We start from the raw sequence: 12385 nt of genomic DNA on the forward strand, positions 1-12385 counted from the left end.
AATACGTTTCATTCCATTTACTAATCATGAAAGAGAATTAAGGAAAAGGTTTAATATTTTCTTTGCACCTGGTACTTTTATTCTGGCTTTGGTTTAGAAAAGTGTGTTGATTTGCAATAGCAATAATCCTTATACCAAGATAAAATCAGAGTCAAGTAGCACCTTTAAGACCAACAAAGATTTATTCAATGTGTGTGCTACTTTAGACCAACCCGGCTACTCATTTGAGTCTATCCTTATACCAAGGTAAATGTTGACTCTGACAAAGAGGGGTGAGATGTGGAGATAAGGAATCATGCAGCACCTGTGCATTTTCATTTCAGGTGGACACAGACAGGTGAAGCCATCTTTACTGGTTGCCATCCTCCAGGTGGGGAATGCAGATCTTCCTGAATTACAACTTAACTTTTAGACCAGTGGTCCCCAACCCTCAGTCCGGGAACCGGTACCGGTCCATGAATCAGTCAATACTGGGCCATTGCTCTTCCTCGTCCTCCTCCCCGGCTGCTGCCTTGGGGGCTGCCCTGCCACTCTGCCGCCGGCTCACCTTTGGTGCTCTCCAGCAGCCTCCATAGCTGGGGCCCCCCTCAGCATGGCACTGCATGGCTGCTGCTGGCAGCACCCCTCAGTGGGCAGCGGAAAGTCAGGGGTGACAGCGGGAAAGCAAGTGGAGCAGGAGCTCATGCGCCGGCGGTGACGTCCCTCGGAAAAAGACTACCCGCCCCCTGGGCCTCAGTAAAATTGTCAAGCGTTGACCAGTCCCCGGTGATAAAAAGGTTGGGGACCACTGTTTAGACTACATAAACTGCTTTTGGATTATTCATTTATTGGAATTTCTGCTGGAATACAGAACTGCTTTGGATGGTGGACTGCATTACATTGGACCCTCCCAAGGCCCTCCCTTCCCCCACACTCGCAGACTCTACCCTCAAACCTCCAGGTATTTCCCAACCCAGTGGTGCCAATTCCATGGGATTTGGTCTCCCCTTTGGAATAATATTGCTATTAGCAAATCAACAGGCAAGGAAAACCTTCACTTGTTATAGTTTTGTCAAGTTGCTGTCACAGGAAGCGGAGGGGTCTTAAAGTCTGGGTGAGTGGAAGCTAAGTAAGGCAGCATAAGTTCAAGTCTAGGCATAGGTTAAAACTGAGGGGACTTTGGGGGGAAATTCAAGCCTGATCATTGAGTGGTTTCTTTTGAAGACCATCTCAAAACCTGTGTGACATTATTATTGAAATTTAGCTTGTAGGATAAAATCTTGTGGTGGTGGAAAGAGCTGGCATGTGGTGACCTGGTGTTTCCAGAAGAAAAAGGCAGAGTTGGTTTGCCATCACTGGGCTCCTCATAGTAACCCTTGGGTCAATGGCAACCAACAAAACTTCATTGGAGATTTGATCTGGGCGTCTAGATAGGCGTCTGCTGAATGCTCAGCTTCACAGAAGACTTGGAGGCCTCTGTCTGTGCAGTCGGTAGAGGCAGCTGCTCATATTCTTGCTCTGAAGAATGGTGGCGGCAAGTGAGGAGCAGGGCCTTCACTTCTTTCTTGAAGTTTTTGTTCAAGAACCCATAAATGATGGGGTTGACACAGGCTGAAGCCATGCCTGCCAGGTGGCACAGCGAGAAGATCAAGTGGTGGAAGCAGGATGGGATGAGCATGTAGTCCCAGTCTTCAATGCCATTGAAGACGTGCAGTGGCAGCCAGCAGATGGCAAAGGCGGCCACCATAGCAGCGAGCAGGAGGTTGATGCGCTTCAAGTGCATCATCCGGCATCTGGGCTCACTCTTCTCAAACATGCCCTTTCTCTTCCAGAGGCGAAGGTAGATGCGCAGGTAGCACACCAGGATAACAGCAAGGGGGACGCAGTACTGTAGCAGCAGCAGAACCGTGGCATAGGTGAGCCTATATTCCTTGGAAGACCAAGAGTAAGTGCAGACTGCCTTATCCCTGTATGTGTCCATTATGCTGGCATACCACTGGAAGGTGTCTTCTCTCAGAGTAGAGTTGGTCACAAACGGCAGGGACAAGACAGAAGCAAAGATCCAAGAGGCTGCAATGCCTTGGTAGGCTTGGGAGAGGCTGGGCCTCCAGCCTGTTGGGTTGAGGATGAGCTGGTGTCTTTCTACAGCAATGAGGACAAGAGACAGGATTGACACTGTCATGGACATGCACTGGATAAAGCTGGTCATCTTGCACATGGCTGCCCCAAATACCCAGTAGTTCAACAAGACAGTGACAATGGTGAAGGGCAAGCAGAAGGTGCACATGATCAGCTCTGAAGCAATGAGATTGGTGATCAGGATATTGGTAGTTGTGACCTTCTCCTTCTGCCTGGCTAGGATCACAATCAAGCACATGTTTCCTAGAATGCCCAAGACAAACACCAGACTATACAAGGTGGCTAGACAGATGGTAATCTCTGTTGTGCTCTTACAGCGTGGGGTAAACTCATAAGGGATACTCCAGTTTCTTTTGGGTAGGATCACTGTGTTAAAAGCCATGGTACTGTTCATTCTGAACCAGAGGGATGCTGGGGGATGAATTAGGAACTTCCCTTATTGCAAGCAGAATCACATTGGAATGATCTGCAAAGGAAAGAAAGAGAGTGCATTGACATTTATAAAGTATTAACAGCATTCAGGGGAAAAAGAGAAGCATGAAATGGAGGTAGAGGCCAGAATGGACCCGATCCACAGCACCACACCAATCACTAGTTGAGACTAACATACCACCTGGAAGGTCATCAGCTTTTGCATTCTGGCTTGGCTTCTACACCAGAGTGTGGAAAACACCAAGTCACAGCCAATTTATAGCTACTCTGTGGGTTTCTCAAAGCAAGAGGGGAACAGAGGTGGTTCTCCATTACCTGCCTCTGTGTCATGACCCTGGACTTCCTTGGTGGCCTACCATCGAGGTATTAAGCAGGGCTGAACCCACTTAGCTCCTGAGATCTGATGAGATCAGGCTACTCTGAGCCACCAGGAAATGCCATCAAGTCACAACCCCACAGAATTTCCAAGGCAAGGGACAAATAGAGGTGGTCTGCCATTGCCTGCCTCTAAGTAGCTTCCCTAGCATTCCTGGGTAGTCTCCCATCCCAAGTACTTGTTAGCAGAGTGAATAAGGCAGTGAGGTTGAACACCCTGACTGAAGAGTAAGTGAAGGTTTATTCAGGAATTACCATACTTGATAGTGCAGAGAAGAGACAGAGATGGGAGCTGACTACATGCCTAACTAAGAGTCTTAACGGTTCTACTGGACTCTGATTTAATTGTGCTTCAGACCAACATGGCTACCCATTTTAATCTGAGAGAGAGGGAGTGAGGGAGAGAGGGAGAGATAGACTGAATGTGTGGCTTCCGAGAAGAAGCAGGAAATTGCTCCTAAGAGTGGCAATCTGGAGACAGACAAGGAAAGACACTTAACAGGAGAGAAGGTCCTGACCTCACTATCCTCTTTAACATTCTCCTTCTTGCAGCCCCCTGCAAGGTTGTCTTCTCTTCTTCTTTGTACACCGGACATTGCCTATTCCAACAGTATTAAGGATGGCTGATGCTGAATCGGACAAGCCTGGGCTCTCCTGGACCATGACCAGCCACTCCTTTCACTGTCACCCCGGGAGAGTGGCTGCTCTGCCTTGATGCCACAGCCTGCCTACACATCTCTGAGGCACAGGAGCCTTGCTAGACATGTGAAGCCTGTGCAGTACTCTCAACCAAGAGATCTCTTCAACCAGAAGGTCTGCTTATTGGGGAGCTCAATGGTAACCTCAGCATTGAAGGGCCAAGTGGGCCACGCCACGTGAAGCTTGGGTGTGAGGGTCTCAGCTGCAAGGAACCACGGCTCTGACTATGACACCTGGTCACACTCATCCGTGGGAGGGAAGTCCCTGTGCTGGGCCCCTGCAGCATTTGTTACAGGGATAAACTGCTCCTGAATAATAAATCTCAAATGACGAAAGACAAAGTTGTAGCGGGCAGGATAATGTTACTGGAGTGTGTCAGTGTGCATTTGTTGGCTTCTTCCCTGTGTGACTTGCATGTTGATCTGTGATGGGTGGGTGTGGGGAGCAGGTAAATACCGATGGCCCTTGGCTCCACAGCCGAGGTACAACCCGCCAGCCTGGCAGCAATTCCTTTCTGCCACGTCACTTGACAACCCCTGCCAGGGCTCTGGTTTGCGCAGTCCACTGGGGACAGCTCTTTGTAGGCTTGCTTGTGCTGGTCTGGTGTTGCTTGACAAGCTCTACATGTTGTACTCAATTAAGCCTGTCAGTCACACCTGCCAGTCCATCAGGATTTGTGAGTCACTGTAGAGCAGGGCTGGTTGAGCATTTGGGGGCTGAGGCCCTCCTGGAAGAACTGGTGGCTTTGGACAACCCATGGATCTTACTTGCCAGACAGTAAAACTCTCCTGCACAGCACACCGCCGATCAGGACTGATGTTCCAGGTGATGCAGCCAGTTACGAGCTTGGCGGACCTGGAGCAGATCCTGAAAGCCATGTAGGGTCCGCATGGACTGATTGTTGCATTCACTGCCCAGAGGTCGGCAAGCCTTTTCTCCAGGTCTGTGCCCTAAATGCCAACAACAGCAACGCCAGAGGGTGGGCTTCTCTCCCCATTCCCTAGGTGTGTTCCTCTACCTATTCCCTTGTTGCCAAAGCAGCACCACTGAGGGCCAGGGCAGGTGGTTGCCACCCTCCAGATGGGCCCTGGATATCCCCCAAAATCACAACTGATCTCCAGCCACCATACTTCGATTCCTAGGCAGGAAACGGATATTATAGACTCTCTGGCTTTATACCCTGCTAAAGTCCTTCTCCCCACCAAACCCCGCCCTCTCTATTGAATAACAGGTTCAGTAAGGCGCAGAGTCTCTTGTGGCATGAAACATCAGGTCTTTATTAAGATCACACCACAGAATTGAAACCACCCAAACTTATATACAATTGGGGAGTCCCACCAAAGGCCAAAATTGGCCTGTGTGAGTTCCCCAGTTTTGAATTGATTGGTCCATTTTAAAGGACCCAATGGCAGGATGGATCCCGCGAGCTAACCAATAAGGGTTTAGCTGGAATCGTGGTTCCTGCTCTACGATTCTGTTGAGCCACATATACAACACTCCCCTTGTTTCACCCCCGGGAATTCGCTAGCCTGAATTTGACAGCCTTCGTTGGGTGGGTACTCTGGGGAATGCAATGGTAAAGGAAAGCAGACACTTCTCCCAATCATTGCCCTGCCTGTCTCCACCCTCGGTTCCCAATTCCCAGGGGAGGGGTCTCTCAGCCACCTTCTCCTCTCCTCAGTCCTGCTGGTGTAGAGCTGTAAAACTGAAAGATTCCATAAAGAACAACAATCAAATATTGACTTGGCAAAGAAGAAACGAAAAAAGGAAATGATAACCTGGTTTGCAATGCAATTACTCAGAGTGATCTATTCTGCAGCTGCTGCCCTTTGTCTTGCTCAAGAGGACACAAAGTGCACCAAGTCTGACTTCAGCCTTCTCACAAAGGGTGTGGAACTGCAGGGCTCTCGAAATCACTGCTGGAGGTGCTTCAGTGAATGAAGGCGAGGCTCAAGAAGTTGCGCCCCCTCACTCTTTCAGGATGAGCCAGTGTGGTGTAGGGGTTAAGAGTGTCGGACAAGTATCTGGGAGACCCAGGTTCAAATCTTCACTCATGGGAACCTTAAAATCTGAGCAGCTAAACAAAATTTGAATCCAGTGGCACATTTAAGACCAACAGAGTTTTATTGAGACTTTTATTTCATTATTTAGACTTTTATTTCACTCTTCCTCAGACACTGGAACAAGAATCGTAAGACTACAGATATAAGGAGAGAGTAAATTAGTAAACAGCTGAAGATTGGATAGTTCCCCCTCCAATATTGAGATCTCTAACACCGAGATCATGGTTAGATGTATTGTATTGGTGCCACCCTCTCCTGAACATTATTCTCTCCACCAGGCTGAACTAAGATCAGAATTGTGACCACCGCCGCTATATGTTATGTGATATGTTATATGTAACTTTTAATTGGGGGTTTTATGGGGATTTTATTGTGTTTTAACTATTTATGTTGTAAACCGCCCTGAGACCTATTGGGAGAAGGGCGGTCTAAAAATTAAATAATAATAATAATAAAATAATAATAATAAAATAGCAGAGTAGGCTTCACCCCCAAATCCCCAGAAGTTTCTCAGCACAGCTTGGCAATCCTTCCCCCACCCCCCACCGCCATCCCTGCTGCTGTGGTCAGAGCCTCAACAGTCTTCAGTGGACCAAGCCCATGTTTGCACAAATTGCATTCCCCAAGGATCTAAGAAAGGCAGCATAATCTTGCCATATTTTGGGAGTTAAGCGGTGTTGGTCCTTGGAAGGGAGACCACCAAGAAAAACTCTGCAGAGGAAGGCCAGGGCCTGAGAAGCCCCACTGGGCTTAGCGTAAATAGGCTGTGTAAAGTAGCATCCTGCTTGGAGGACACTCCAACAGTAGCTCATGTTTACTGGGGACAGAACCTTTTTTGGGTACTGATTCTAATTTCACGTATTTCTCAACTGCAAAAATTGTATGCCTTTGAGCATGATTATCCCGTCATCCCCCAGGGCCACTTCCCATGCCATATTAGTTGCGTTGGTCTGAACCTGAAGCATTCTCTCTGAAGAGCTGTGCAGGCAATGCACAAAAGTTATCCCCAGAATTAAACTTTGTCTTAAAGGTGCCTCTGGATTCAAACTGTTTGAATGCCATTTTAGCTATCTAGAATCATAGAATCATAGAGTTGGAAGGGGCCATACAGGCCATCTTGTCCAACCCCCTGCTCAACGCAGGATCAGCCCAGAGCATCCTAAAGCATCCAAGGAAAGTGTGTATCCAACCTTTGCTTGAAGACTGCCAGTGAAGGGGAGTTCACCACCTCCTTAGGCAGCCTATACCTGATTCCTTTCTTTGCATTGTACCTATGCATTTGGACTCCTTTCTTTGGCACATCCCTTCCTCCTTCAGTCTGGGCTATAAGGATCCTGGGATCTCCATTTTTATGAGAACCCGCTTGGTGTAGTGGTTAAGAGACGCTGCCTCTAAACTGGAGAACTGGGTTTGATTCCCCCCTCCTCCATGCAAACAGCCACAGTTCTCTCAGAGCTCTTTCAGCCTGACCTCCCTCACAGGATGTCTGTTGAAGAGTAGACAAGCCCCTTTGTGACTCCTGTGGGTAGTAGAAGGTGAGTACAACCCTCCCCACCCCACTCCACCCCACCCCCGCTCTTCTATCTGACAAAGGGATCATTAACTCTTGAAAGGTCATGCCCACAAAATCTTGTTGGTCTCTCTAAGATGCTCTTGGACTTGAATCTGGCTGTTTTAGATACCTGTATCATTAAAACATTAAGTCAGAAGAAGTGATATAGAATCACAGAATCATAGAGTTGGAAGGGGCCACACAGGCCATCTAGTCCAACCCCCTGCTCAATGCAGGATCAGCCCAATTTCTTAATGAGCAGATTTCTTAATGGTCAGCAAGCACTGTTGCTACTCAGAAGTAGCAAAAGTCCTCAAGCAGGTCTTCAGCCAGAGACTCGAGGAAGCATAAGCACTAACTTCTAAAAATCCATTGGGAGAGCTCCAAAGCGCAGTGTGACTGATTCCCACTTCCAGGGCATGCACCTTTCCAAAGACGGCCCCAGCCTCTATTTCTATGTCCCAGAAGGCACCAACGTGTGCTGCTGGGCTGCCCAGGACACTAGCTGGATTTTCAGCAGGAGGAGAGGGGCTGTGGCTCAGGGGAAGTTCCCAAGTTCAATCTCCAGAAGCTCCAGTTAAAAGGGACCAGGCAATAAGTGATCAAAAAGACGTCTCCCTGAGATCCTGGAGAGCTGCTGCCACTCTGAGTAGACAACACTGGCCTTGATGGAGCGAGGGTCTGATTCCATTGAATGCAACTTCAGTTGTTACATTTCCTGCCTCTGCGATCACCATGGCCAGTTCCCTGACAGGTCAAGCATGACCTGAAGAAGCCATCTGGGTCGGTGGAGAACAGAGTGTCCTGGTTCAACTTCCCAACCCACAAAGGGCCCTGACCTGGATGGCCCAGGCAAGCCCAATCCCATAAGACCTTGGAAGCTGAGCAGTCTTTGGAGGGGAACACTAGAGCCAGGCAGGGCAAACCTCCTCCAAATGTCCCTTGCCTGGCTGCCAGACAATCCTCAGAGCTCCTGGGGGCTACAGGCAATGAAACCCAGAAGGGTTGGTTTCAAGCAGATCTCAGAAGCGGACAAGGCCAACTACAGGACAGAGGAATTTGGCTGGTGCTCCCTTCCATTCTTAGGTGATGCTGAAGCAAATAATTTAAAGATGACTTACCTTTTGACATGCCCCAGGGCCATGTGTACAAACGTGCAAGGTCCCTGTCTTGCCAGGTCCCTTAGACAGTCACTTTGTTGGCTCTGGGTCTGTTCCCACTCGGCTCAGGACCTCGGACCAAGGAGTTCTGCTAGAAGAGCAAACCACAGGCTCGCTTGTCTGCTCTGTAGCTTCTCCTCAGCAGCAAGATTAGCTGGAGCGATGGGAGGGAGCACAGATTATATACAGCAGACAGGCTCACACGGGGGACGGACTCATGTAAGCCAACCAAAATGGACCGGAGTTTCCAACACAGGGGCTAGCTTCAGCAGTTTCCCTGTTTGCTAGTGTGGCTAGCACAGAGGCAGCAGGGCTTTCTATGGTTGCCAACCTCCAGGTGGAGCCAGGAGACTTCCCAGAATTACATCTGAGCTGCAGAATAGAGGTTCCCCAGGAGGAAACAACAGACTAAAGATTGCCCACACCATATTGTACTGTGACTTTTATAGGGATGCCAAAAACCGTTTAATTTTGCCGTGGCTATCTAGGTTCTCTGGACTTACAGATGATCATCTAATTGGAATGCTAAAGTAGGAAGCCAAAAGACAACCGTGATTACAGGCAAGTTTGGCCTTGGAGTACAATCTTTCACAGGTCAATTGTTTTGTTTTGTAACTGGAATGCATGGAGATTAGACCAAAGTCAGTATAACTTTCTTTCTGACTCTCTCTCTGCTTTCTCTCTCTTGGAGCCTCTGCTCCAGCCCTCAACAGGAAATTGGGACTGCCACTCTTGGAGTCCCACCCCCCCTCTTTGAATTTGTTTTGTCAAATGTTTGAGCACTATGAAAGCTCTAAGCCTCCAAGTTTTTTTTTCAAATGAGTATCTGCTCTATCTTGTTTCTAACGTTTTCAGTTGTCGTTTTCTTTTAAATTGAAGGACTGCAATCTGGATTTTCAGATAGTTAAGTGGATAGGGAATTGGTTAGAGAACCGCACTCAAAGAGTTGTTGTCAATGGTGTTTCATCAGACTGGAGAGAGGTGAGTAGCGGGGTACCTCAGGGCTCGGTGCTCGGCCCGGTACTTTTTAACATATTTATTAATGATCTAGATGAGGGGGTGGAGGGACTACTCATCAAGTTTGCAGATGACACCAAATTGGGAGGACTGGCAAATACTCCGGAAGATAGAGACAGAGTTCAACGAGATCTGAACACAATGGAAAAATGGGCAAATGAGAACAAGATGCAATTTAATAAAGATAAATGTAAAGTTCTGCATCTGGGTCAGAAAAATGAAAAGCATGCCTACTGGATGGGGGATACGCTTCTAGGTAACACTGTGTGTGAACGAGACCTTGGGGTACTTGTGGATTGTAAACTAAACCTGAGCAGGCAGTGTGATGCAGTGGTAAAAGAGGCAAATGCCATTTTGGGTGTCATAGTCCCATTGTATACGGCACTGGTCAGACCACACTTGGAGTACTGTGTGCAGTTCTGGAGGCCTCACTTCAAGAAGGACGTAGATAAAATTGAAAGGGTACAGAGGAGAGCGACGAGGATGATCTGGGGCCAAGGGACCAAGCCCTATGAAGATAGGTTGAGGGACCTGGGAATGTTCAGCCTGGAGAAAAGGAGGTTGAGAGGGGACATGATAGCCCTCTTTAAGTATTTGAAAGGTTGTCAGTTGGAGGAGGGTAGGATGCTGTTTCCGTTGGCTGCAGAGGATAGGACACACAGTAATGGGTTTAAACTTCAAGTACAACGATATAGGCTAGATATCAGGAAAAAAATTTTCATAGTCAAAGTAGTTCAGCAGTGGAATAGGCTGCCTAAGGAATAGGCTTATTCAGCAGTGGAATAGGCTGCCTCACTGGCAGTCTTCAAGCAAAGGTTGGATACACACTTTTCATGAATGCTTTAGGATGCTTAGGGCTGATCCTGCGTTGAGCAGGGGGTTGGACCAGATGGCCTGTATGGCCCAACTCTATGATTCTATGATTCTATGATTCTATGAAGCGTGTTATTACTGATGTCCCAGTAGATGGCCTAACGGTGTTTACCGATGGATCTCCCTCACGAGGAGTCTTAACCTGGCAACAACCAGATGGTATATGGTACAGTAAGTTTACAGGTCCGCACAAAATCAGCCAACAGTTGGAACTGGCAGCAGCTGTGTTGGCCCTGGACCTTTTTGAGTCTCAACCATTTAATTTAATTTCTGATAGTTTGTATGTCTGTAATGTTTTGTCTGTCATTGAATATTCATATCTGTCTCCAGCATGTGATGAGCAACTATTAAGTTTGTTTTTGCTGTACAAAAATCACTGTAACAGCGAACAGCTCCAATATATGCAGCTCATGTGAGAAGCCATCAGCCTTTTTCCTGGTTTTCTCACTGAAGGAAATGCTTGAGCTGATTCTCTTGTTTCATTTGTTGTTCAGTCTCCAATTGAGAGCCATGCTTTTCATCATCAGAATGCAAAGGCTTTAGCCAAGGAATTCTACCTTCCTTTGGCAGATGCACAAGCTATTGTGCACCAATGTCCACAATTACCCCTCCTATCCCGCTACAGGGGTAAACCCCCGCGGGTTTGGAGCTAACCAAGTTTGGCAAATGGATGTCACTCTTTTTCCACTATTTTCTCCTTGGAAGCATCTCCATGTGGTCATTGATACCTACTCTGGGTATCTTTTTGCTACTATGCAAAAGGGAGAGAAAGAAAAACATTTGCTCCGAGCGTTTTCAGTCATGGGTGTTCCAGGCACCCTAAAAACAAATGCGCTTTCATATTGTTCCACTGCTTTTGCTCAGTTTTGTGCTCAATGGAAAATTCATAATGTTTTTTGAATTCCTTATAATTCCACCGGTCAGGCAATTGTGGAACATGCCAATGGGACCCTAAAGCGCATGCTTGAAAAACTAAAACCAGGAAGGGGAGTTGCTATTTCCCTTTTGAACAAGGAATCCCTGCTCTCAAATACTTTATTCACTCTAAACCATCTCAAGTGAATGCCATTTTGGGCTGTATCAACAGGAGCATCACATCAAAATCACAAGATGTCATAGTCCCATTGTATACGGCACTGGTCAGACCACACCTCGAGTACTGTGTGCAGTTCTGGAGGCCTCACTTCAATAAGGACGTAGATAAAATTGAAAGGGTACAGAGGAGAGCGACGAGGATGATCTGGGGCCAAGGGATGATCTGGGGCCAAGGGAAGATAGGTTGAGGGACTTGGGAATGTTCAGCCTGGAGAAAACGAGGTTGAGAGGGGACATGATAGTCCTCTTTAAGTATTTGAAAGGTTAGAATCATAGAATCATAGAGTTGGAAGGAGCCATACAGACAATCTAGTCCAACCCCCTGCTCAACGCAGGATCAGCCCTAAGCATCCTAAAGCATCCAAGAAAAGTGTGTATCCAACCTTTGCTTGAAGACTGCCAGTGAGGGGGAGCTCACCACCTCTTGTGATTTTGATGTGATGCCCCTGTTGATAGCCCAAAATGGCATTTGCCTTTTTTACCGCTGCATCACACTGCCTGCTCATGTTTAGTTTACAATCTACAAGTACCCCAAGGTCCCCCTCTCTGTTTTAGTCCAACGATGGAATGGAATCTCAAGGTTTCTGTGTCTAGGAGACGCATTTTTAAATCTGCTTAGCTGTCTTTGTTGTGGTCTTGTAAATTTTATACTGCATGATCCTAACATTCTGGCACTTCACCTGTTCTCCAGGAATTGTCAAAAGTAATGGACAGAGGCTCAGGAATTACATAGGCTAGATATCAGGGAAAAATTTTTCACAGTCAGAGTAGTTCAGCAGTGGAATAGGCTGCCTAAGGAGGTGGTGAACTCCCCTTCATTGGCGGTCTTCAAGCAATGGTTGGATACACACTTTTCTTGGATGCTTTAGGATGCTTAGGGCTGATCCTGCATAGACCAGGGGGTTGGACTAGATGGCCTGTATGGCCCCTTCCAACTCTATGATTCTATGATTCTAACCTTATTTCTTTTAACTCTCAATTTTTAACTAGGACTCAGCATC

The 12385-nt window shown here is 47.4% G+C and overlaps 1 protein-coding gene across 1 annotated transcript; it reads right to left on the reverse strand.

Annotated features, from left to right (window-relative positions):
- Positions 1–590: 590 nt before the first annotated feature.
- NPY4R2 (neuropeptide Y receptor Y4-2) lies at positions 591–8492 on the reverse strand. Its single transcript, XM_077347886.1, has 2 exons — positions 8361–8492; positions 591–2584 (listed from the first exon to the last, which is right to left on the reverse strand). The coding sequence occupies exon 2, from the start codon at positions 2510–2512 to the stop codon at positions 1406–1408; it is 1107 nt and encodes a 368-aa protein (XP_077204001.1). The 5' UTR covers positions 2513–2584; positions 8361–8492; the 3' UTR covers positions 591–1405.
- Between the last annotated feature and the right edge of the window lie 3893 nt (positions 8493–12385).

The sequence above is a fragment of the Paroedura picta genome, chromosome 8 (assembly GCF_049243985.1).
Source record: "Paroedura picta isolate Pp20150507F chromosome 8, Ppicta_v3.0, whole genome shotgun sequence".
Lineage (NCBI taxonomy): Eukaryota > Metazoa > Chordata > Lepidosauria > Squamata > Gekkonidae > Paroedura > Paroedura picta.

What these genes read in the sequence shown, in the direction of transcription:
- NPY4R2 (XM_077347886.1), bottom strand. Translation starts at nt 2,512, where the DNA reads ATGAACAGTACCATGGCTTTTAACACAGTGATCCTACCCAAAAGAAAC.